At 38.9% G+C, this 26368-nt stretch overlaps 1 protein-coding gene across 2 annotated transcripts; it reads left to right on the top strand.

The window, feature by feature from the left end:
- Positions 1-58: 58 nt before the first annotated feature.
- On the top strand, positions 59-25186 carry PRKRA (protein activator of interferon induced protein kinase EIF2AK2). Of its 2 annotated transcripts, XM_039855351.1 has the most exons (8): positions 59-278; positions 755-924; positions 4017-4098; positions 13322-13400; positions 14422-14539; positions 16215-16309; positions 21269-21443; positions 24481-25186. In XM_039855351.1, the coding sequence occupies exons 1-8, from the start codon at positions 214-216 to the stop codon at positions 24636-24638; spliced, it is 942 nt and encodes a 313-aa protein (XP_039711285.1). In that variant the 5' UTR covers positions 59-213; the 3' UTR covers positions 24639-25186. The 2 variants fall into 2 exon arrangements, with proteins under 2 accessions (XP_039711285.1, XP_039711286.1); XM_039855352.1 differs by lacking the exon at positions 59-278 and having other exon boundaries at positions 762-924; positions 4017-4147.
- Positions 25187-26368: the final 1182 nt, after the last annotated feature.

The raw sequence follows: 26368 nt of genomic DNA, 5'->3' as shown, positions 1-26368 counted from the left end.
TGGAACTCCGCGGCTGCACCGAGACCCCGCCTCCGCCCCACCCCCGCCCGTCCCCTTCGCAAGAGGGACGCAAGCCAGAAGAGGAGAGGGGGAGTCAGAAAAAGGGAGGAGGCGGCGGCGCTGGAGTGTTCCTTTCGGGGACCGGCCGACGCCGGGGCGAGGACATCGCTCCGCACAGCTCTTCCTCCCTCCTCCAAGCCGTCCCTTCTCGCCATGTCTCAGAGCAGGCATCGCGCCGCGGCCCCGCCGCTGGAGCGCGAGGACAGTGAGACCTTCAGGTCAGCGCCCAGGGAATCGGGGCCGAGCCCAGCAGGGTGGGGAGTGGTGCGCAGGAGAGGCGGGGGCGGGCAGCCGGCTCTCCAGCGGCATTCTGGGTAAAGCCCCCTTCCGCCGCTCGCGCCCCCCGCGACTGCGGCGGACTGGCTGCGCGCCCGCGGAGATCTGCGGCCTGGCCCCGCCCCTCTTGCGGCCTGGGGTGGGCGGGGACGATACGCAGCCTCTGGTGGTTTGGGATTTGTGGGTTTAGTTCTGAGCGGGTGCAGCACTTGTCCTTGAATTATCTCCTTAAAGACCTCCCTCACCCTACCCGCCTCTGCCCGGTGCCCGCCGCCACGGGTCCGGGAGATGGTGCGCCTCGCCAGCACTGGTCCTGGCCTCCGGGGAGCTTGGTGGCAGTCAGGACTAGCTCTGCGTGCTTCTGCTTCCCTGCCTGCTTTGGCATGCAGAGCAGCACACCTTTTTCTGGTTTTTGCAGTTTGGGAAAGATGATTACAGCCAAGCCAGGGAAAACCCCGATTCAGGTATTACACGAATACGGCATGAAGACCAAGAACATTCCGGTATACGAATGTGAGAGATCCGATGTTCAAATACACGTCCCCACTTTCACCTTCAGAGTAACCGTTGGTGACATAACCTGCACAGGTCTGTATGCACAGTTAACCTCGATGACCATGGGGGTTGGCGGTTAAGACTTGGTATTTCTTGCTTATCAGTTTGGAAAAGTGCCGTTTTTACTAGAAACAGCTGTGAGGAACAGGATCTAGAAACAGACTTCTCATCTCAGGTCATTGCTTTCAAACTTCATCTGATTCTCCCTAATTTTCTCTTCCCCAGATACCAAGAGAAGCTCAGAACATGTCCTAGGATTCTCCTAGGGTTCTTCCAAGAATTAGGGACAAGCAGGAAAGGTTCTTGGAGTAGCCATAGCTGAATCAGTAGGTGCTGTCATGTTTTATACTTTCATAGATTATAGCAGATGCCAGCAGGCATGACCCCATAATTTTCTTAGCCTCCTCCCTTTCTGTTTGGACTCATTTGACACTTTCAGTTCTGTACCAAAGCAAAATGAGGAAAGAAAAAGGCTCAAATTCACGATATTGCATAGCAGCTTCTAGTTCCTGACACTGTACAGGTATTTAATAAGCTGTTATCTCCTTTTTTATACATGACGAAATAGGTTCAGAGAGATTATAAGTAACATGCCCAGGGTCCCATAGCAATGAAGTTTCAGAATTCAGACTCACATTATTATGGTCTGTGAGTTTGAGCAAATGGTAATTGAAGTTGCCCATTTGGAAATGTAGATATTTTATTTCTTATGTATCTATGTAATTGTAAATAAAAAAAATTGAATGTTAAATTTAATTTAGAAGAATATCAAGAAAAATATTCAGCAAGAAGGCTGAAGTTTTGCCATCTGGTAATCTGAAAGCATCATTTGTTTATATCCCTGAAAATCTAGAGTCTGCTATTTTCATTGAAGACACTTTAAGAAATTTTTGACTTTTTTTGTCTATGTGAGGCAGGTGGATTGGTGGTGCTAGCTGGAAGATTCCTCATCTGAACCGTAGAATCAACATTGTATTACTGCTTTAGCTGGTCTATTTTTAAATAGTAAAAATTCAAGAAGTAGCCTTTTTCCTCTCAATGTGTTACAGACCAGAGATTAACAACCTATGGCAACTGTTCTGCCTACGTCCCCTACTCTCCTCACACTACCCTATCTTCCTGTACCAGTTTATCTGCCTCCACAGCTTCAAATACTATCTAAAAGCTGAAAATTCTGAAATCTCTATCTTCAGCCTAGGCATAGTTATAGAACAGTGTATCAGCCTGTGTTTGCTGGACATTTTTGCTTAGATGACTCAAAGGCACCTCATTCCTTGACTCAAACTGAATCTTCTCTCTCAGACCTATTCCCCTTGTTTTCCCTAGCTCAGTAAAGGCACCAGCATTACCCATTTGCTCATAGTAGAAATTTGGGTCTCATCTTCTTGACTCTTTCCCTTCCCTATGCCTCTATTCCAGTCTGTCACCTAAATATCTTGAGTCTGTCTGCTTCTCGTCTTCCCATTGCTACTGTTCAGGCCACTGTCATAACCTACTTGGATTATGGCTACAGTCTTGTAGCTGTTCTTTCAGCTTCTAGTCTTGTGATGTCCATTCTTCACAGGACAGCTAGAGTGTTCTTTCTGGCATTCAGATCTGTTCATGCACTTCCTCTTAAAATTTGTTTAGTAGTTTTCACATAACCCTCTGGATAAATACAGATTTCTTACCATCACTTAAAACCTTGCTGCTCAAATGTGATCAACAGCAGCATTGATCTCACCTGGGCACTTGAAGGTAATACAGACTATCAGGCCCCATGGCAGTCCTACTGGATCAGAGTATGTGTTTTAGCAAAATTCCCAGGCAATTCCTATGCACATTAAAGTTTGAGAAGCACATATTTAGGAGACTGCTCTCTGCTCTCTCTACCTCTAACTCTCTAGCCTTTTGTCTCAAAATTCCTTCCTTCAAGCTCCTGCTGTACCCAACTACTCAGGACTCTTGAGAACACCATGCTGTGTTACCTTTTAGCCTTTGCTGGTGCTCTTTTCTCTGCCTATAATATTCTTCCTAACCTCTAGCTTTTTTCACATTACTAGCTTTTACTAATATTTCAAGTCTTCATTTGTTATCTCTTCCTTCATGAAACCTTTCTGAATCCTCACCAAGAGCTGCCCTATTCATGTATTCCCCTATAGTTGCACTTAAGCCTGTTGTAACACGTACCACTTCATATTTCAAATGCCTATTTATATACTAAATCCTACACTAGGCTGTGTGCTCTTTAAAGGTAGGGCTCTGTTTAGTTCTCCACTGTATCCCTAATACATTTGTTAGTGGATAAATGAGTATGGTTTGTGTATTCTCTGACACTTGAGGATCACACTTGAAATTGATTCCAAGTCCTTTTTTTAAACCAGAAGAATGGACATGAACATTCTGATAGCACTTTCGAAGGCTTCTCAACACCTAGTTTGAACACAGATGGAAAAAAATTGCATTTACCATATACTAGGTGTGATTGCTTACTGAAATTAGGCATCAGTCTCAATGATTAGTCAGGCCTATCCCCTGCCACCCCCTTAGCTACCCGTGTAAGGGATACAGATTGTATGGAAGACGCATAACATAAGCTCTCAACTTCTTCCCTATATAAACCTTCCCATACTGGACCCAGTGTGTGGCTATGACTGCTTAGCCAATTGAAGGGTTTAATTCAGTATAGGACAGGCTGTTGGAATAAAATTGTGCACATTTTGCTATAAGTAGCTCCCTTAAAGGGAACTACTACAGAAGAATTTTTCTCTGCAGATAGGGAGGAGTAACGTACTAAACTGCATTTCTTTAGAAGCTGTGACGTCGTCTACTATATTACCAGTTTCTGTGACGTCGTCTACTTTATTACCACTTTATGTAATAAATGATATAATGTAGACACAATGTAGATTTTTTATATAGGTTTACATAGTATTAAATCCATATAACTTTTTAAATCATAGGTTTTTAAAATATATTTATGTATTGAATATTTTATTATAGCATATAACTGTATGTAGTATATGTTTTTATTACCTGATGTGTATATGTAAGACCTGTAGTGACTTTGTTTTTAATTATAAAAACATCTACACAAGCCTCACATTTTCACAGTATATACTTTTTTTTTCTTAACCTGATTTCAGGTGAAGGTACAAGTAAGAAGCTGGCGAAACATAGAGCTGCAGAAGCTGCCATAAACATTTTGAAAGCCAATGCAAGTATTTGGTGAGCTAAATTTCTTTGTATTCTGCAGCTCAAAAATATCATGGCTGAGGTAAGATTAAAAGTTTGAACATGCTCACAAATGCAACAGAGTGAACAGTTGTTAGAACCAAGCTCTAAAATTTTATTTTCTTGTAAGAACTTGTTATCCATTAAAGATAACTTTATCCTTAAGAAATTAAATCCAGCAATGAACTGTTAAACGAAGGCTCTCTTGAAGTAGACATTTTTTTTTTAAGATGGGGTACGGTAAGAGACCCAGAGTTTTTCTGGCAAACATCTTACCGTATTAAGACTTAGGTAGAAAAGACCAGCTAAAAGTATTCTTTTAGGAATTCTAATTTGGAAATAGACAAAAAAATTTCCTTTTATTATAGAACATATACTGAATACAAGTGTTGTGTCCAGAATAACCAGACCCAACTTGAGTGCTCTTAACCAGGAGACAGTTTATTAGCCGGCGGCTGTCCTTGCAAAGGAGCAGCCTCGAAATGCCAAGATACAAGGTTTTTAAGCCCCAAATCCCATTCCTCATTCTGTCTTAAACACAAAGGTCCATCTTTCTCCCATTCACTACCTGTCAACCCACTGGTCAGGTGGGTTGTGCAAGCGGGAAGTACAGAAGCAGAAAGCTTGTGTTAGAATGTTATGTTCCTGTGGGTGATTGCCTATGTTCCCATGGACAATAGCCAGTGTTCCCATGGGCGATGGCCAAGCAGTAATTTTCAGCTTATATACAATCGATTATTTTTCATGCCACGCAAGCAAGCAGGGTTACACAGGCTAAAATTGGCAGTTAGCGTATGAGCTCATTGTTACAAGTTTCATGATTAACAGAGTGTGGTTAGGGGTTCCAGAAACTAGGCCTAAGTTATGGACTTCCTTTGTCCAGTTTCAGGTTTTAATTATTCTTTAACCCTTTCACATTTCAGCAGGCCATTACATTCCCCACTGGTTTTCTTTAGAATGACTCAATCTTCGAGTCAGAAGTCGGGATTTCTGGCCAATGGGTCGGGGCTGACGCTCCTAAAATTAAAATCTTTGCCCCAGTTATATTGGATTGGATTAAACTCTTAACCCATTTGATCAAGCATGGCCCAAAGGTCAGTAATAACAACAGAATTATCAATGGTCCTGCTATAGCCGACAATAACGTGGTTAACCAAGAGTTTCCATTAAACCAAGATTCATACCAGTTGCTTCCTTGTTTTAACTTCTCATTTCTGTCTTTTACTCTTTGTCTAATTAATGCTAAACTATCCCTAATAATTCCAGAATGATTAACATAAAAACAGCAAGTTTCTCCTAGTGCTACACACAAACCTCCTTTCTTAAGAAATAAGAGGTTTAAACCTCTTCTATTCTGCAGTACTACTTCAGCTAAAGAATTAAGAGATGTTTCAAGATGATTAATTGATTTCTCTAGAGTGCTTAAATCGTCATTAATCTGCTTTGTGAGCCAGGCCATACCTTGATTCCCTGTAACCAAAGCAGCAGTCCCAATTGCAGCTGATCCTGCCACTCCTAGGCCAACTAGGAGCGGCACAAGCAGTGGAACTGCTCGCTTACGCCGAGGATAGTTATATCCTCCCCCCAAATCCATTGCTTGTCTCCCTTCTTGTCCGCTCATCATATACACCTGAGGTATAACATGAACCAGCACACAAAATCCAGTATTATTTTCCAATAGTTAAGATTAATATAGGGAGTTAAACCAGTATTACAAGCAAACCAAGTGCCACTAGGGGCCGCTAAATAAGTAGAAGAGGTGCTATTTACTAAAATAGATGATTTACAATTTTCTTTATACCTAGATTTATTAACTCTATAAGTGCTAGTATACACACAAGTTCCCTTTCCTTGTAAATCTCCCAACGTTACAGATGGGTTTTGGGTTCCCCAAGGGCAAATAGTAACATTCGGAGATGTTACATTCCTAATAGCAGTTTGATCTGTGCCAAGGTTAGCAATGACACCAAGTCCTACATAATAAGGTGGGGCAGGGTTCAGACAAAACCAACAATCCTTTGTAGCATTTGAGTTACTGTCATTAGCAAACTTATAAACATTATTCAGCATGGTCAAGACAGATTCAGGAGTATCCCTGGGGGGTCTATAAGGCTGTCTAGGTCTATGTCCTTTGTTGGCACTATTAGTGCTCCTAGTAATTGCTGACTGTGTAGGAGTTAAGGCGTTTAACCCTCCGTCATTAGGCCTAACAGGACCTAGAACTAACGGTGGCATCCTGACAGGCTTTTTCTGTATTGTTATTAACACTCCAGGATCAGTTCCAAAAAACATACAACCTTAATCCCCAGGTTTTTCCAATCACCCAAGATGGATCTTCCCAATTTTTGACAGTAAAAATGACAGGATTGCATTTCCCTGCTGTGGCACAGGAAGACTGACTAGGTTGTGTAAGAGTCAGAAAGGGGTCTGTCTGTGTTCTCCTAAGGGGCTATGGTCTCACAACCCCAATGGCCACAATAATATTGGTTTAGCTTATGGCAAGTGCTTTGGCCTTCTCTGGGACACATATATAACTCTACTTGTTGAATACCTCTTTCTTTGTCCTCCTTGCCACAACCATACCAGGGGCCAGATAAAAAATTAGCTCCTGGACCTCTAGGCAAGTCATCACTTATAAAATTAAATTTCTTTCCTAATATATCACACAAATCCACATGAAATGTAGGCTGGTACATAGTCTGGTTTACTAATATGGGGATGCCTGTTTCTGATTTAATTAATTCCCATTTAGCCTGTTGAGGTTGATGAGGGTTCCCTTTTACATTATTGATAACAATTAACCCAATTATAATTATTCCCACGAGAGTCTTATCTTGAGTGGATCCTCTGTGGGTGTTGCCTTCCATTTCTCTGTCTCCGGGGGAGGTTGAGCTGTCTTAAGGCGGGTATGATGAATCCAATGTCTTTTCCCTGCAACCTCGACAGCTGTTGGTGTGGTTAGAGTTACTGGAAACGGACCATCCCTCCGGGGCTCTAGGCTAGCAGGCTGGATCTTCTTTATCCACACCCAATCACCTGGATGATGTGGGTGAGGCTGTGATGTCCCCGGAGTCGGTCTAGCAGCTTTAATTAAGCCCTTGACTTGATTTTGGGTTTGTTGTAAGGCCTGTAGAGACTTAAGGAGACTTGTATTATTACTCATTGTAACCTTTTCAATTCCAATTTTAGGGAGTAAAGGGGGAGGTCTCCCAAACATTATTTCATAAGGGGAAATTCCCATAATATATGGAGTACACTGGGCCCGTAACAAAGCAAAAGGAAGAAGGCTCACCCAATTCTCCCCAGTTTCCAGCTTAAATTTAGTTAAAGTTTCCTTAAGTGTTCTATTCATCCTTTCTACTTGTCTTGAACTCTGAGGTCTGTAAATACAATGTAATTTCCAATTAATCCCTAATACCTTAGCTAACATTTGACTTGTTTGGGCAATGAATGCCGGGCCATTGTCGGACCCCAATGATAAGGGCAAGCCAAATCGAGGCACTATTTCTGTAATTAATTTCTTAGCTACTACTTGTGCAGTTTCCTTCTTTGTGGGGAAGGCCTCAGTCCATCCAGAATAGGTGTCAATGAATACCAGAAGATATTTAAATCCAAAAGTGCCAGGAGCAACTTTTGTAAAGTCCACTTCCCAATGCTCTCCAGGAGCTTGTCCTCTTAATCGAGTGCCGATATTTTCCTTTGGGATGGGGCGAGAGTTGACCTGTGCACATATTGGGCATCGTACACTTACATCCCGAGCCTTTGAGGTTAGTCCAGGAATATAATAGTCTCTTTTTAGCAGTTCAATTAACTTAGTTCCTCCAAGATGGGTAGCATTATGCATCTGGCTAATTAAGGTGTTACCAAGCGCAGCAGGGAGGACCGGCCTTCCATCTGGAATCCAAAGCCACCCATGTTTAAACTTCCCGTGCAGTTGCTTCCCCAACTCTATATCTTGGGGGCTATAGTTTGGAGCCTGTACCAAGGGGGGCACAAGAAGGGGACCAATTATGACGTTAGTCCCCACTGGTTTTCTGGCTACTTCCTTTGCTGTTTTATCTGCCAAGCGGTTTCCTTTTTTTACCGCTCCTTCCCCTTTTTGATGGCCGGGGCAATGGATAATAGCCACTTTCTTAGGTAGCCAGATAGCCTCCAAAAGAGCCAAAATCTGCTCCTTGTTCTTAATTTTCTTTCCCCCTGATGTCAATAGTCCTCTTTCCTTGTACAGGGCTCCATGTACATGTGCCGTTACAAAGGCATATCTACTGTCAGTATAGATGTTTACAGTTTTATCCTTTCCCCACCGTAAAGCTTGTGTTAGAGCTATAAGTTCAGCCCTCTGTGCCGATGTCCCATGGCTTAGAGCCTGTGCCCATATCACATCCCTGACTGTTACTACGGCTGCCCCGGCATACCTTACTCCGTCGGATACAAAACTGTTTCCTTTGGTAAATAATACCGCATCCGGATTAGGCTACGGCTCATCCTTCAAGTCTGGCCGTAGTCCAGTTACCTGCTCAAGGTGCTGAACACAGTGATGCAATGGAGCCTGCGGGTCATCATCCGGGAGCAGCGTGGCAGGGTTCAGGGCTGCAGTTTTCAAAAACTGGGTCTGTGGGGGATTAAGCAACAGTACCTGGTACTGAGTAATCCGGGCGTTGGAAATCCATCTTTCAGGAGGGCTGCGCAGCATGGCTTCAACTGCATGTGGAGCCACAATTTCAATATTTTGGCCCAAGGTCAATTTAAAGCGTCTTTGGTCAATATAGCAGTAGCAGCTAGTGCTCTCAGGCAACTAGGCCTTCCTCCAGCCACCGGATCTAGTCTCTTTGAGAGATATGCCACTCGTTGCTTAAATAGTGGCTTTTAATTTCTGGAGCAAATCTCTTCCAAGCAAAGGAAAAGGACATTCAGGCATAACTAAAAACGAATGCGTGATGGTTCCCTTTCCCAAGTCAGTAATTTTTGCCTGTGTCCATGGGTATGCCTTCCCTTTCCCAGTGGCTCCTTGAATTACAGTCTTTTCTTTGGATAACAGACCAGCAGTTTCTGTTAAAACTGAGTAAGTTGCACCAGTATCAGCTAAAAAGTTCACAGGTTTGCCCCCTACTTGTAAAGTTACCTTGGGCTCTCGGGGGCTCATTAGATAAGAGCCCTGACATCCTTATTCATCTTCCAAAAGAATGAGGGGCCTTTTTTCTTCTCACCTCCTGGTTGCTCCTTTTCAGGGCACTCATTCTTCCAATGTCCTTTCTTTTTGCAAATAGCACATTGGTCTCTTCCTAGCCTAGGTTTTCTATTTTGGCCTTCTTCGTTGCTAGGTCCCCCTCTATGGTTAGGGTTTTTTTTTTCCAAGGAGGTCGGTTTCCTTGTTGTCCCACAAACATGACCTTTTGCACACCGTCCCTATTGTTAAAGACCTTCTGAGCTATTTCTAATAATTTGGATAAATTTTCTCCCTCAAAACCTTCCAATCTCTGTAACTTCTTTCTAATGTCAGGGGCCGACTGGCTAACAAAGGCCAAATTAATGGCTCTTCTATTGTTGGGGTCCTCCGGGTCAATAGGTGTATATAGGCGGTAAGACTCTAATAGTCTTTCCAAGAATGCTGCAGGTGACTCGTCCTTAGTCTGAATTACTTCACTTACCTTGGACAGATTTATTGGTCTACGTGCAGCAGCCCGGAGTCCCTGTAGCAGAAACTGGCGATACCTTAGGAGAGCCTCCTTACCTTGATCTGTATTTGGATCCCACTGGGGACGTTGAGTCGGAAACACAGCCTGTAACCTGGTTAAGTCTGCTGTACGCTGCCCATTTGGGTCTGTTACTCCTCTAGCCGCCTCCCACAAAATTCTTTCCTTTTCTTCAGTAGTGAATAAGACCTGTAAGAGCTGTTGGCAATCATCCCAAGTGGGCTGATGGGTAAAGAAAATAGACTCTAAAAGGGAGGTTAGTCCTTGTGGTTTCTCTGAAAAGGATGGCGTTTGCAATTTCCAATTATATAAATCACTAGTACTGAATGGTGAGTAGATGACAGTAGGCTCACCGCCACCTCCTGGAATCACCTTCAATGGGGCTTGAACAGATACTGGCTCTTTTCAGGGAGGTTGAATCAGGGGAAGGTGGCCTACGATCCCTAGACCGGGTTACAGGAGGTCCCGGTCCCTCCGGAGGAGGACGTCTACCCCCATTTCCATTATAGGGTGGCGGATACCAGTCATCCTCCGAGGGAGGTCCCTGCAACACCGGTGGGGGCTTCTTAAAATCCTGGGGTATGGCTGCCATTACAGTAACGGGTGCACGACTGCAATTCTGTAAGTATTTAGGGGCATCAGAAACAACATCAATCCAAACATCAATATAAGGAATTTGGTCAGGATGCCCAGGTTTTCCATAAATCACACTTCGAACCCGGAATGCAGTCTGCATGTTAAATGATCCCTCGGAGGGCCATCCTACTCCGAAGGTCGGCCAATCTAATCGACAAAAGCGCTGCAAATCAAAAGGGGTTACTGAAGCACCATAGGCCCTTGCCCTACGACGAAAATCTTTAAAGTTGTTAAGCATGCACTGTAACGGAGTTAGTTTGCCCTGTGATTGTCCCATAGTTCCACAATAAAGCACACGAAGCAAAACAAAACAAGACAGACATAGACTAACAAACCAGAACAGGACTGAGAAAACTGTCGTCACAGTCTCAGTCGACCGCCGACTTACTTGTCGCGTCCGACGTCCGCACGGTCCCTGGGCCCCCTACCAGAAACTGCCTCAGCACTCCCAGGATCGTGCTCCGCAAAGCGAGAAACCACAGGCGGCGGGCTAGGGCAAGTGCCCTAGAGGCCTCCCCAACCGCAAATGGTCCAACGCCCCGGTGCACTGATCAATTTTCCCACAACGAGAAGATCTCGCTGGGGCCTCCAAATGTTGTGTCCAGAATAACCAGACCCAACTTGAGTGCTCTTAACCAGGAGACAGTTTATTAGCCGGCGGCTGTCCTTGCAAAGGAGCAGCCTCGAAATGCCAAGATACAAGGTTTTTAAGCCCCAAATCCTATTCCTCATTCTGTCTTAAACACAAAGGTCCATCTTTCTCCTATTCACTACCTGTCAACCCACTGGTCAGGTGTGCAAGCGGGAAGTACAGAAGCAGAAAGCTTGTGTTAGAATGTTATGTTCCTATGGGTGATTGCCTATGTTCCCATGGACAATAGCCAGTGTTCCCATGGGCGATGGCCAAACAGTAATTTTCAGCTTATATACAATTGATTATTTTTCATGCCACGCAAGCAAGCAAGGTTACACAGGCTAAAATTGGCAGTTAGCGTATGAGCTCATTGTTACAAGTTTCATGATTAACAGAGTGTGGTTAGGGGTTCCAGAAACTAGGCCTAAGTTATGGACTTCCTTTGTCCAGTTTCAGGTTTTAATTATTCTTTAACCCTTTCACATTTCAGCAGGCCATTACACAAGCAGATGTTAAGTGGGATGTTAATTCTTGACATATCTTTCCAAAATAAATTTTGTTATCACTTTAGGTACTTTTGGAAAGAGTATTGGTCCTAGAGCATCTCATGTGTCATCAAGTGGTGTCTTTTGGTTTCTAATGGGCACACTCTGGAACATGGTGTGCCTTTAGTGGCTTCTCTTTATGTGCACTCAGGTATATTTGGAGTACAATCTGGTATATCTGCTCATAGCTTGTGGCAGAGGCCCATGGAAATTTAGGATGGGTTTTTTGCTTCCCAGCCATAGCAAAACTTGACTTAGGAATGTATTTAATGCTCCTCCTTTTTTCTTAAATTATTCTAACCATTTGGATAGTTTAGAACTAGCCACTGTAAGCCTTAGATCTCACAAAATGATGCTTAATCCTGTAGGGTCATACATTATAATTGATTTATGCTAGCTTTCTAGACAGCAAATGGCATGGCAGGCATTGGATCTTCTCACTGGTGATGGCCGTGCTATTTCTGTGCAGGCCATAGGTCAACCTACAGTGTTAAGTATATTTGTAGAAATGAGCATATGAAGTGTCCTTCCTGCACATCGGCACTTCACTTTGTCAGCAAAAATAGTTAACAAACTTTACTATATATTTGTGCTTCTTGATAGATAAGATGGGAATTACTAAGCGTTAATGAAGCCTAAAGTGGCCTGATTTAATATAGAGACTTCCTCACTTCTCCATAACAATATTTGGGTAGCTTCGGCATGCAGCACTGTAAGTGAATATTCATATCTCATCGGTCTATAAAAACCTTGAAATTCTGGTAGCTAAGAAAGAAACTTGGGGAAGTGGCAATAACTAAATCTCATTTGTCACGGAGGAGATGACTCTTCAGTTGCCTAGGTGGTGGTAACCTTGGAATACAGCTTATTCAGTGTCAGGCACCCATCACCCAAGTAACTAGTATTTCACACTACTTAGAAGAGATTTTCTCTTTTTCTTTAATAGCAGTCCCCACAAGCCGAAACCAGATTCACGCAGGCCATTTATTTTATTCAGGATACATCTAAATCTTAGGAGGATTATTCTAACATAGAGCAGATAATAGATCAAAGTCAGATAGATAGATAGATAGATAGATAGATAGATAGATAGATAGATAGATAGATGGATGGATGGATGATAGATAGATAAATTCTTCCATAATTACCTGAATGAAAAAGCTACATTTGTGATCTATATTATTCACATTGCCAGGTTAAATTTCCTAATTGTTAGTCTTTCATGTTTGTGTAGTTGTAACAATAGTGTGCTTTATTAAAATACATTTTATTAAGCACCTATTACATAAAAAGCCCTACAAGGCTTATGAAGGTAAGTAATACATAGGCCCTACCATCAAGTATTTTACAGTCTGTGCGGGAGAAACGGGGTAAGAGATGGACAAAGTACATGTATTTGTAAGAGTGTGTAATTTATGGTAAAATAATTGCTTAAGAAAGAGTCAAACCAAATGTTATAATGGCTCAAAGGAGAGAGAAATTATGTTCCATTCGAGTAAAAGGACAGGCTTTTTAGAGGAAGTAGCATTTGATATATACCTTGGGTGATGTGTGGATCAGATTCTCATAGAAGAGGTGGGAGAGGAAGGTGTTCCATAGAAGGAACAGCAACAGCAAAGGCATAGAGCATTAAATAGAAAATGCTTGTCATTTATTTAATCATTTTGGGAAAAATATTTAGTTTTATAACACTTTAAAAAAATGTTTAGCTTTGCAGTTCCTGACCCTTTAATGCCTGATCCTTCTAAGCAACCAAAGAATCAGCTTAATCCGATTGGTTCATTACAGGTAAGTTGCACAGTTTTTCCATACTTAACACTTTGTCTACTGAAAAAAAAGGTCTCATAAATTAATATCACAAGGGCTAAAATAAGGAATTAATATTTTAAAGATAAGATGGTGTAATATTTTGTTTTCCAAGTTATGATCATTAGATGTTACAGTGCTAACTTGAAATCATTTTCCTATTTATTTACGTTTTAGATTTTCTTCCATATACAGTATCTGCCTTTGGTTTGTGGAATTCTCATTTGAGATCAACAGGACCTCAATGCACATGGGTAGAGTGTTTTATACTTTAAGAATATTTCTTGCCACTCTTGTGACAAACCTCTTTCTACTTCTGCTGAGACAGAAGACTTTATAGAGAACCCAGATCGAGTAACCTAATTCGAGAATAGAGAAGTAATCTGTTTATTCGCTTATTCTACCAAAAAATATGTATTCCGCTTTGAATTTCTGCAAACAGAATATCCTTCTTGCAGATTATTCGTGTGCTCTGTTGGACAACCCCCCTAACCATTATCCAACCAGTCCTTTGGTCTTTTTCCTGCTCTATGAGTTTTCTGTAGTTCTTCTTTTCTCAACCTCCATTCAAGTCTGTTTGTTTGTTTCTCACGTGCTCTTGATCGAACATAGTAGTTAGCCAGCTGTGGGAATAAAATTCTATAGCTAGGAAGGGCGAGGCTTTAGGAACTGATGGCAGTGAGACCTGTAGATATCTTATGTGATGTTTCCAAAAGGGCAATAGTAATTTATCTTTCTGTTTGAACTCTGATATCAGATCACTGTGGCTTGGTGGAAGAACGCCATTCATAACAGGAAACTGCTTCAGTTTTGGTATTGTGGGCTTAGATATAAAATGCAGGAATATCTATGGGAAATGTTCCCTCATTTTTCCATTGAAGGATATCATTATTCTTTTCAAACATAAATAGAAATGGGATCAAAATCATGAAAGAATGTCATTTATGTGATTGAGCTATTGACTAGTAAAAATCACTATTAAAGCCTCATCTCAATTTTCTAGGAATTGGCTATTCATCATGGCTGGAGACTTCCTGAGTATACCCTTTCCCAGGAGGGCGGACCTGCTCATAAGAGAGAATATACCACAATTTGCAGGCTAGAGTCATTTATGGAAACTGGTACTTATTTCTTTTTACCTCATAGAATTTGTAAACCAAAATTAATTTTAGATTGTAATGAAGAATAAAAAGCATTTACTTGAGCAAAAAGAGCTACAGCCTGGAAGACAGATTTAGGTAGCAACCTAAAGTGTGTTCCACTGAGATGAAGGGGAGGCCGCCTTTCATATCAAACATTTCCACCCAGGTTCCCAATTAGGTCTGTTTTATGTAAATAAGGCATCCACATTATACAGTCTGATTGGATGGGGCAGGTCTTAGTCTGTTGGTAGAATGAAGAAACCGAAGTTTCCCTGCAGTGATTGACTCAGAAGGCATAAACAAACCAGGCATAGTGCATGCAGAAAGCCGAGAGTACTGTCTGATGTTCTTCCTGGTCTACAGAGTACATGAGGAGCCCCTGTCAGCAAATGGCCTCTAGGCTCTTATTATTTATAAAATGTGGGCCCTTGGTTGACCCTGGGAGTCCATCTTAGCAGATAAATTCCTTCTCATCAAGTGAATCTTTCTTCTCGGGGTCCACAAATTGAAGATATTTTAAATATTTTCACATGATGGATGACCATAGAAATTTCTGTTATGATATCTTTTCAAATATTTCTGTGGGGAAAAAAGTTGACAAACTCCTGTTCTTTCTCTAACTTTGTGGTTGAATTTAAGTATAATATTTGACTTAAGACTACTTATACTACTTAATATGATATATTTTTTTTAAATCATGAGTTGTTAGCGGAAAGACAAATAATAACTCTTTAAGCAGTCTTCATTGATGTATTAGTGACCTAAAAAACTCATTTAGAGAAAAAGAGCAATAGTAAATCTCTTGGAGTTTGAGCAGCTATTCTAGAAGATAGGACTAGAAAAAAGATGACATTTGAAAATAATATGATTCATAAGAAGGTGGATGGTAAAACATCGCAGTGAGCTAACAATAAAGCAGAAATTATCCTTTTGCATTATAGCAACTTCTATGTTGTGAAGGCCACAAACTATAAGAAAAAAAGTCAGTAAAGTACTAGTAAGGATTCCTATATTAACTTTTCTAGCATGTTTTTATCATTTTTAAAGTGGCTTGGAATTTTACCTGGCTACATTTTAGTTTCCACTAATCAACTTTTTGCCCTCGAGAGAGGTCGTGTTCTTGAAGCAGTCCTTGATTTGCAAGTTAAACAAATTACTTAAGTTCCCTGAGCCTCAGTTTTTAAATCTAGAAAACAGAAGCATGAAAGTATATGAAATGTATGGTGTCTTTCAACTTCAGCATCTCCTATGCCCTTCCTATTCATGTTCAAGGAATTCTGCATAGTTGTCAGTTTATAGGAAATTGTAAGCAGGAAATATATATTGAGACATAGGAGTTATAATTCAAGTGTACCTTGATAAATTTGGTCAGAATTAAACCAAATATAACTCGTTAAAAGTAGGTATAGGGAAATATAACTGTTACAGAAAAACAAAGTATAACTATTAAAGATGAATTGTTAAAAGAAATACCTTCAAAAATATAAGATTATCTATATGAATCACAACAAGCAAAGATGTCAGGTCAGCAGAAGAATAAACTAGTATATAAAAACCATGAGGTTGTTCTCTGATTAAATGCAATGTACATTTGATTATTCTCTATGGACACTAATTTCTTTTCTAAACCTACCATTTCTTTTTCTTTATTTAGGAAAGGGAGCATCAAAAAAACAAGCCAAGAGAAATGCTGCTGAGAAGTTTCTTGCCAAATTCAGTAACATTTCTCCAGAGAACCACATTTCTTTAGTGAGTAATAATCATACAGCTATGGTGTTAATGTAATTAAGCATCTCTTACTGTAGGAAACTTTCCTAGATTTCTCATTCTAGAGATACTTCAGAGTTGAACTTGTAAAAAAAAAAAAAATCTCTTTATTTTTTAGTTACACAGTACCCCATTTCGCTTGCTGTATGTGAGCCAGGATCACAGGATGACCAAGTGAAAAGGCTTGAGACTTAGTCAAATTCAGAATAATACGATGGGATCTAAAGATGATAGTCCAGTAGTGTCATTTTTGCCTTCAGATTGACAGTGTGTTCCCATCCCTTTGTTCATTCATTCATTTATCCACTTAGCAAACATTTAGTGACCTCATACTATGTGCCAAGCTTTGTGCTGGGTACTGGCACACAGAGAATAAGATAGTCTCTACCCCTAAGATGTTTATAGCCTACTGAAAGAGAGAAAATAACCCTACAGACTGGTCTTCACAGAGGGAGCTATAGGAATATAGGAGAAGGCATCCTACTAAGTAAAAGCTAAGTCAAGACCTATAAGATGAGGATGGGGGAAAGAATCTCAGAGAGAAGAAAGAGCATGTGCAGAGACCCATGGACGAAACATCACATGGGTCTAGAAACCCTAAGTAATTTGGTATGGCTAGAGCATAGCACTGGAGGGAGTCTAAAACTGTGAGACCAGAAAGGTTAAGAGGAATTAAATCTTGCAAGAATTTCTATATTAAGGAGATTGAACTTTATCCTGAGGGTAGTACAAAGTCATTAAAGAATTTTCACCTGGAAGGACAGGATCTAATTTATACATTAGGAGAGAAATCACTTGGCTACATTATGAAGAATGAATGAATATTAGAATCAGAGAGACATGCTAGAATGCTGTTATAGAAAGCAGATGAGAAATAATGGTGGCCTAACTAAGATAGCGATAGTAGAAATAGTGGATTTAAAAATTATTTAGAAAACTAAAGTGAAGGGGCATGGTTATTCATTGGATGAGGGGAGTAAGGATAAAGGAAGAAATAAACGTTTTTAGCTTGGCAACTGAATAGATGGTACCATTCATTAATATGGGGAGTACAAGAGTTGAGTAGCATTTGAGGGGGAGCAGATAATGAGCTAAATGTAGGATATATTGAATTCGAAGTGTCTGTGAAGTATCTAAGTGAAGATATTGAGTAGGCAGCAGGGCATACAGATAATAGACCTTAAGAGATTGGGCCACACATGATATATTACTTAATGTTCTGATAGTTGTACATACGTATGTCTTGTCCGTTATCTGAGAGTAGTATATTAGGTAGAAAAGAAGAAGTGAGGACTACAGCAGTATCCTCACTGAGCTTTTAATAAAAGAAGGCTTATTCTGTAGAACAAAGTCAAAGACTGTACATAAGTAATATAATTTCGGTTTTATTTTTTAATAGAAAATATAGGCATAGCCAAAGACCCACACCCACACCACTGCCCCCACCTCTGCATGCATAAGCAAGCATGCACACACTCCAGTCACCCTCACAGCCCCCAGTCCATACCCACAGTTCCCCCACCCAGGGCACATACCCCAAACCAACCTCCATAAACACCCACTCATACCCAAACCCACTCACTCCCAGCCCCCCTCCCATGCCCATATTCCCTTAAAAAAAAAAAGAAAGAAAGAAAAAGAAAATATAATATATTGCATTCACTTCTTTTGAAATTGGATCAGAGATGACGCTAAAATTGCAAAGCACAGATAAGTTTACAGTTGCATTCTGTTGAATCTTCAAGGAAGAGGTTATTTCCAGTACTATTTCAACTCTTCCCAGCAGTATATATATAACATAGAGAAAGCTTCTAAATTTGTTCTCCAAAACCAGCATAAAACTAGCACGAAAACCTAACAATAGCAAATCCCAACAAAAAAAATTTCCTTTATGCTGAGATTTTAATGAACTATTCAGTAGAACATTAAAAGAATAATATACCATAGACAAGTAGGCTTTATTTCAGGAATGCAAGACGATTTCAAGGTTAGTAAATCAGTTAACATAATTAACCACATTAATGAGTCAAAGGAGCAAAAACATAATTGTCTCAATGGGTTTCAAAAAGATATTTGTCAAAATTTAGAAATCATTACTGATCAACACTTTAAAAATTCCTTATTGTAGATCAAAGTATATCTCCAAAAAAAATCAATCATGGTTACATGTTTATATGTAACATGTATATCTGTAAGTATAGATAATATAATAGAAAATGAATAAATGTAAACCTGTCTTGAATTGTAAATATTGTCAATACATTGTAAACATACAAAAAAGTAATGTAGTCTCACTCAAAATATACCAGAATTTATTTTGGACCTTGATACAACTTACTAAGTTTATCTGGAAAAATAAACTCCCAAGAACAGCCAAGAAAACTGAAAAAGAAAAGTATGAGAGATGGGCTGCTACCAGAAAAGAAGTTTTATACAATAAAACTATAGTAATAGTTAAAATAGGTACTAGTACAAAAATAAATGGAATAGACTGTAGAGTCCAGGTATAGATGCTAATCCACATAGGAACAAAGTATATGACAACAGTGAGATTTCAAATCAGTGAGCGAGAGGATGGATTATTCAGTAAATGATATACAAACAACTTACAGCCATTTCAACGGGGGAAAGGTGTGTGTATGTGTATGTGCGCGTGCGCTCATACCTATCATTTGGTTGCTACCTTATTCCTGTTGACCTTAAAAAAAAAAAAAGGCAGTTATTTTACCATCAAAATGGGTTCATTTGGGAAGAGCAGAGGAATTGCAATTCTGGACAGGCAAACTATGTGAACCTTAGGCAAGTCTGAAAAACAGAAGAGGGGCTTACATTTCTAGGGGAAGGAGCAAGCAGCTTGGGAGGGCGTGTTTCAAAGGATTCAAGTTAATAAAAGCTTCTCCTTGACTGGGCTGTAACCGAGGAGCCTAAACCTGAAGGTAACCAGCTAAACACAAAGTTGGAGGCATTTTTGCTGGGTAAGGAGAAATTCTTCCTTCCTCCTGCTGTGGTATGTCCTGCTGTTTGGGGTCTTGGTGATAGTGAGTGAGAGCTCTCTTTTGGCTTCCTGACTCCATTTTAAATGAGGTTTCCTTTATTTATTTTTAATATTTCTTATACCAAAATAAATTTCAGATAGATCAAAGATTTGAACATAAGGATTGAAAACATGGAAGAATTTTTTTTTAAATCTTTGTGTGGGGAAAGCTTTTTAAACCTAGAAACTGTAAAGAGAAAGATTCGTAAATTTGAATACATACTGCACAGCAAAAGATCTGTAAATCAAGAATAAAAACAGTGAGATTGTATATTTGAAAGTTGATAAGAGAGTACATCTTAAAAGCTCTCATCATACTTACTGGATTTCATTAACCAATGTCACCATTAAAAAAAAAATTCTCATCACAAGAAAACAATTTAAGTGTGGTGATGGATGTTAACTAGGCTTATTGTAGTGATCATTTTACAATATATACAAAACGAACTGTTGTACATCTGAAACTAATATAATATGTCAGTTAAATCTCAATAAAAACAAATGAACAAAAAATATGATGTTATTTTCAACATATAACTATAAAGGAACTGTTTTCATTACCACACAAAAAGCTCTTACACACCAATAAAAAAGACAAGTAAAAGAAATACAAATGGTTAAAAAATAAATGTTGAACTTTATTCATGCAAGTTAAACAAGATACTGATTTCATCTTTTAGATTGGCTAAAACTACAAAGTTTGATAATATCTGGTGTTGGTGAGGACATGAGAAGACAAGCACCCTTCAAGACTTGATGAGAGTATGAAGTGGTTCAAATATCAGTTTAGAATATTTAAAAAATTAAAAGCATACATGTTCTTCGACTCAGCAATTCTACTTTTAGAAATTATTCCACAGAGAAAGTCATCCCAGTGCAAAAGAGTTTTATTGTAACTGTTTGTAAAAGCAGGAAACCAGAAACCTAAAACCTTTGGTTGGATGCTATTTAAAGATAAATATAATGTATTTGTGTGTGCTAATATGAGACAAATGAATAAGATGTAGATGAGTAAGCTATAATATTTGTATAAAAAGATCACATGTGTGCATGTGCTTGAATATCCATAGACTGTTTATGGAAGGATACTGAAGAAATGTTTAACAGCAAGTGCCTCTGGGAAGTGGAACAGAAGTCTTTGGGGAAGGGGTGGTAAGGAAAATAGACTATTCTTCATTAGCTGTTTGTTCTTACTGCAGGTATTTTTTACCATGTGAATGAATTATAATTTTAAAAAATATATTGTTTGAAGGTTCAGTCAAGGAATGTAAAATTTTATTTACATTTTACAAATTACTCAGTACTGTACCACCACCATCTCTGTGATCTTTTGAAATTCTCTTAACCTCTATCGGGGCTCATTAATAAGTAAGCCTAAGGGTAGGTTGCCCTACTTACTACAGAGAGTAGTTGTTTTGGGTTTTTTAAATAGCATAATATAGGAAAGCAATTTGACTACCATAAACTAACATGGAAATGCAAAGCATTCTAAAAATAGAGGTGAAAGAGAAGGATATAGGAGAATATAAAGAAAAAAGAGAAAGAAACAGAAAAACATAAGCTCAGTTGGGTTCTGGAATATAAGTCTGAGAAGAGCTTTTGATGTCCTTGAATAACTTGTTCTTCTCAAACCCAGCATGCATAGTATAACCATCATAAAACTCAACTGAGCGACATTTGTATTACACAAAAGTATTTTTAAATATTGGAAGTATATTATCGCACATGCTTTTTTCTTAAGATTATGGTATTTGTTAAATGTGTGTACTAGTTAGTGTTGTCTATTTTAAATTGTAAAGTTAACCATGCTTTATAAAATATTAAATGTAAGTGACTTTTAAATACTTTTAATTATAGTTTTGGAAACCAGTCCTAGTTGAGTGTTAATCTTCATCTCTGTTTTTCAGACAAATGTAGTAGGACATTCTTTAGGATGTACTTGGCATTCCTTGAGGAATTCTCCTGGTGAGAAGATCAACTTACTGAAAAGAAGCCTTCTCAGTATTCCAAATACAGATTACATCCAGCTACTTAGTGAAATCGCCAAGGAACAAGGTTTTAATATAACATATTTGGATATAGGTATGATTTTTTTTTTTTTTGGTTTATCCCAAAACATCTTTCTTTTAAAAATATGTTTGATGGACATGGACAATGGACTAATGGTTACCAGAGGGGAAGGGGGAGGGAAGAGGTAGACGGGAAAAGAAAAAATTAAATCATTTCTTCAATTAAAAAAATAAAAAACAGAAAAATAATAAAAATATGTTTGAGAAAAAAACTTCTTTTATAATTTATTTTCGTGATCAAGGATTCTAACTGTAATACCAGGCAGTAATCTATATAATTGCTATGTTTCATTCTTATAAATAATAATAATAGCTAACATCTGTACAGTTATAAAAATAACAATAGCTAAGATTTATAGAGTTTTCCTATGTGCCAGGCACTATTTTAAGAACATTACATATATCAGCTGACTGAATCCTCAAACTAACCCTGTGAAGTAGGTTCTATATGTAAGTGAAGAAAGTAAGGCACAGAAGGGTTGAGAAACTTGCCCAAGATTACATAGCTTGTCAGTGGTAGAACCAGATTTGGGGAAGAGCAACTAGAGATACACTGTCTATTAAACTAGCCCTGATGGGCAGATTGACAAATATAAAGGTACCCACATTTCTAGAAAATATGAAGTTTGAGAGGGCCGTACCTCTCTACTTTGTCAGTACTCACCAATTCTGGGAGATAAAAGGGGTCAAATCAATTAATAGCTTTATCCCATTCCAGCTATCATATTTTCCCTTCTTTATAGCTCTTAATCATTTATATAGACAAATGTGAACAGACTGGAAAACAAGTCAGTTTGGAGTTTCTTTTAATTCAGTATATAAAGCTAGCTAATGTGTGTTATGTGCGTGAAGGTGCATACATTTATTGTTTTGATTTAACATCAGTATAATGTGTAAAGAATTTGATATCTCTTATTCCAGCTTCAGTTAGCTGTGGGGACCTAACTTGTCAGAGCTCCTGGCACTGGGAAGTAGGGTGTTTAGGGACTGAAAGAACTTATGATTTTCTATGCCACTTTAGGATTGAATGATGGGTCAAGTGCAGTATCTTAATATACTGAGAATGAGGCCAAACCTGGGAATTTAGTGCATACAGATGCTCAGAAAAGGTGGTTGATGAAAGACCATTCATTCAACAAATATTTATTAAGTGTCTATGCTTCGTTGGGTATTTGAGACAAAGATGAATAAGCTATGTCATGGATAGGACTATGGAAAGTTTTGAATCTAGGAAAAGAAGGAAACTTGAGATGATTGTTTAGGTCATAAATTGATGATGCTTTTGGAATGCTTCTTAACGATTTAAAGAACTAAGTATTTCTTGTAAATATAAGACAGCAGTCTAAAAACCACAGTGTTAATTTGGCTACCTTCTATGTAAATATCTTCAAAAGAATCTAGATGTTCCCCAAAGAAGATATACAAAAGGCCAGCAAGCACATGAAAAGATAGATGCTCAACATCATTGGTCATCAGGGAAATAAAACCACTGTGAGATACCAGTTCACACCCGTTAAGATGGCTGTGATGAAAAATGTAACAAATGTTAGTGAAGATGTAGAGATAGTAGAGCCCTCATGCATTGCTGGTGGGAATGTAAAACGGTTCAGCTGCTATGGAATACAGTTTTGCAGCACCTCAAATGAGTTGCCTTATGACCCAGCAACTCTACTAGGTATGTATCCAAATGAATTGGAAACTAATATACAAACAAATACCTGTACACACATGTTTATAGCTGTGCTAGTCATAATAGCCAGAAAGTTGAAATAGCCTATATGTCCATGACAGATAATGGATAAATCAATTGTGGTATATACATGCAATGAAATATTATTCAGCCATGAAAAGGAATGAAGTTCTGATATTTACTACATGGATGAACCTCAGGAATATACTAAGTAAAAGAAGCCAGACATGAAATGTCACATATTATATGATTCCATTTATATGAAATATCCAGAATAGATTAGTTCATAGAGACAGAATGCAGATTGGTGGTTGCCAAGGGCTGAGGCCGGGATTGTGGGGCGTGGGCAGGCAGGTTGGAAGCAGCTGCTTAATGGTTTGGGGTTTCCTCTTGGGGTGATGAAATGGCAAAAATGTTTTGTGATTAGATGGAGGTGGTTGCACAACATTGTGACTGCACTAAATGCCACTGAATAATTCAATTTAAAAATAGTTAATTTTATATTGTATGAATTTTACCTCAATTAAAAAAATAATAAAAGTGTAGATGCTACAACTAGAAAGCCTCTTCAGGCATTAAATAATCCTATTGTGTCTGGATATTTTCCACTATATTGACTCTACCTGAAATAACATTTAATCATGACCACTTTAAATAAGTCATAACTCACATGTTTCTACTTCTTCCCCTTGTCTTATTTATTTATCTTTGATAAGAGTGATTCATCAGTTGAGGAGAAGAACATTTGTTTCTTGGGTTTAGGTACTGTTTTTAAAACATCCTAACCCATATACAAGATGGAACTGGGCTCCGCACAGATTTATAACTAAGGAACACGAAGGCACAAGGGAAGTCTTGCTCTGACTCATGTATTCCCTGGTTCACATGTCTGCTGAAAATAACTCTAGACTTTATGGTGAAAAATACAATTTCCCCAGTCTTCTAGCAAATAATTTTCTCCTTTTAAAAGAAGTACTGGTCAGTAATTTGCAAACACTGTTTAGCCATACTAGAATTGCCTTGGGACATTTTTTTTTTTTTTTAATGCAAGACTCTGGCCGTTCTAACCCCCAACTCTGCCCGTTTTTGATTGAGCAGGTTGGAGTGAGGCCTAGACACCTGAATTTCTTTACAGTTCTCTTAGATGATAATGAAGCAAATCTTTGTTTGAGAAATGCTATAGCTGAGCAATTGTTTTGTTTTTAGTTTATACAAGAATAGCAAAGATGGTAAGTGGAGTAGTCTACCGTGGATGCTTATGGAGAAAAACAGTGATAAAAATTGTATTGTTTATACAAAGGATATATTTTATATATACTGACTAACCATCTAACCATCATGTTTGAATATGTCATTACAGAGGAACTGAGTGCCAATGGACAGTATCAGTGTCTCGCTGAACTGTCTACCAGTCCCATCACAGTTTGTCATGGCTCTGGGATCTCCTGTGGCAATGCACAGAGTGATGCAGCTCACAATGCTTTGCAGTATTTAAAGATAATAGCAGAAAGGAAGTAAACTTGGAGCAACTTAGAAAGCCCTTCAGCAGCACATAAAAAGTTCCCCTTTCACTCCTTCCCAAGTAAAATGTTTACTGTAATGTTTGACTTTGTGTGTTGTTTCTAAATCTCTTCATAGATTCCTTCAACACTCCAGATGTAATTATCTCCTGGTAGTTGTTATTAAGCTCTTTTTAATGGCTTCTACTTTGTATTGGTATATTGTATTTCTAAACTTTGTACCATAGGCAGAGTGTAGCACCCATTTACAATGCCATGTACATAGAAGGAAGAAACTGCATGTTTATTGATGATGGTGATGATGGTGATGATGATGATGATGATGATGAAGAATAAATAAAACTGCTGCTAACAACAGTCTTTCTTACTGGTGCTTAACCTCTTCTTTGTGCACGGCTTTGTAAAGGGAATTTGAAGGAAGCCCCTTAGAATTAGAGTGTTGAGGAATGTACTAACAGGCTTTTATTGAATGTGATTGTTAAATGTCAAGGAATATTGATTGGTCTGCTGTGTATCCATGTAATAAAGAGCTGTTGTTATAATGGGTTCGGCTCATTTTATTAAAGTGTTAACTAATTTGTCTGTGCCCACCTCCCACCCCCCACCCCTGTTCATGTGAGTGACATTATAATGTGGCTATTCTGTTATTTACATACCTCTTGTTTACTTCTGAAAGTCCAAGGTAAAAAACCTGTGGCCTAAGCATAAATTTACAAATATATATGTGGTGAATCACTTCTATATTTTCTTTAAGCATATGCAGTGTTGTATTTTTCTTTGACATAAGCATTCATAGATGAATTAGTACTGTAGTTGAAAAGGCATTAGTAGAAATACAAAAAGGAAATAAAACTTTCCACTGCACTCAATTCAGTTACAAGAAAATGTTTCAAACAAAGCAGTGAGTGATTAAAAGGTTAGGAAATAAGTCTCATCAGCAAATTTTAATTTTGCCTTTTATGTTTCCATGTATCATCCTGTAACAAGTCCACCATCTGTCAGCCCCAGCTGATAGCCCTACCTTCGTAGACTAGGTGGAAGTCTCAGACCTCTTCAGAACCCAGGAAAATCCTCAGAGAGGAGAGCTCTGAATGATAACTGTAGGTTTTGACAATCTCGAGTGTTAATTCCGCAAGAAATAGGTAACAAGTATTTTTCTGTGGGAAAAAAAGTCATGCCTCAGTGGAATCCTTTGACAATATTAAAATTACATGATAAAGGAAAACTAGTGCATGTGACTTATTTACAACTCTTAAGAGCATTTAACTTAGTTTTATGTTGTAAGTTATGTCAAATAGAATATTAGGTACTTTGGTGAGATTAAGGAATACACAATATAAAAGTTTAGGCATAAACTTGTGAGTTAAGATTAGATCGATCTTAGGTTTTTATAAATGCTCGAATATAGAAGGCACAATGAACTCTAGAGGTGACATTAGACTCTTCTGCATAGTAAAATGCTGACTTTGAAGAGGAAAAGTTGTGGAGGAGGGTGAGAATTCATAAGGCTTGGAAGAAAAGGATGAGGTCCAAGTAAGGGAAGGGACAGTATAGTAAGAGATCTGAGTATAAGGAGCCCAGAAGTCATGTTCTTCCTGCCTGTGCTTTCCCTGCTTCTGGCTCTGGAGGAAACCTGCATTCTTAATGTTCAAATGCACCTCTGTCAGACTGTCCAGATAGTCTAAGAAGTTGGACCACCAGGTTTTCTTTAACAGCATCTTGTTAAGG

Source organism: Pteropus medius, unplaced genomic scaffold (genome assembly GCF_902729225.1).
Source record: "Pteropus medius unplaced genomic scaffold, Ma_sr-lr_union100, whole genome shotgun sequence".
NCBI classification, from domain to species: domain Eukaryota; kingdom Metazoa; phylum Chordata; class Mammalia; order Chiroptera; family Pteropodidae; genus Pteropus; species Pteropus medius.
Note: the sequence above shows the minus strand (reverse complement) of the source record. Positions and strands in the feature narration are given on the sequence as shown.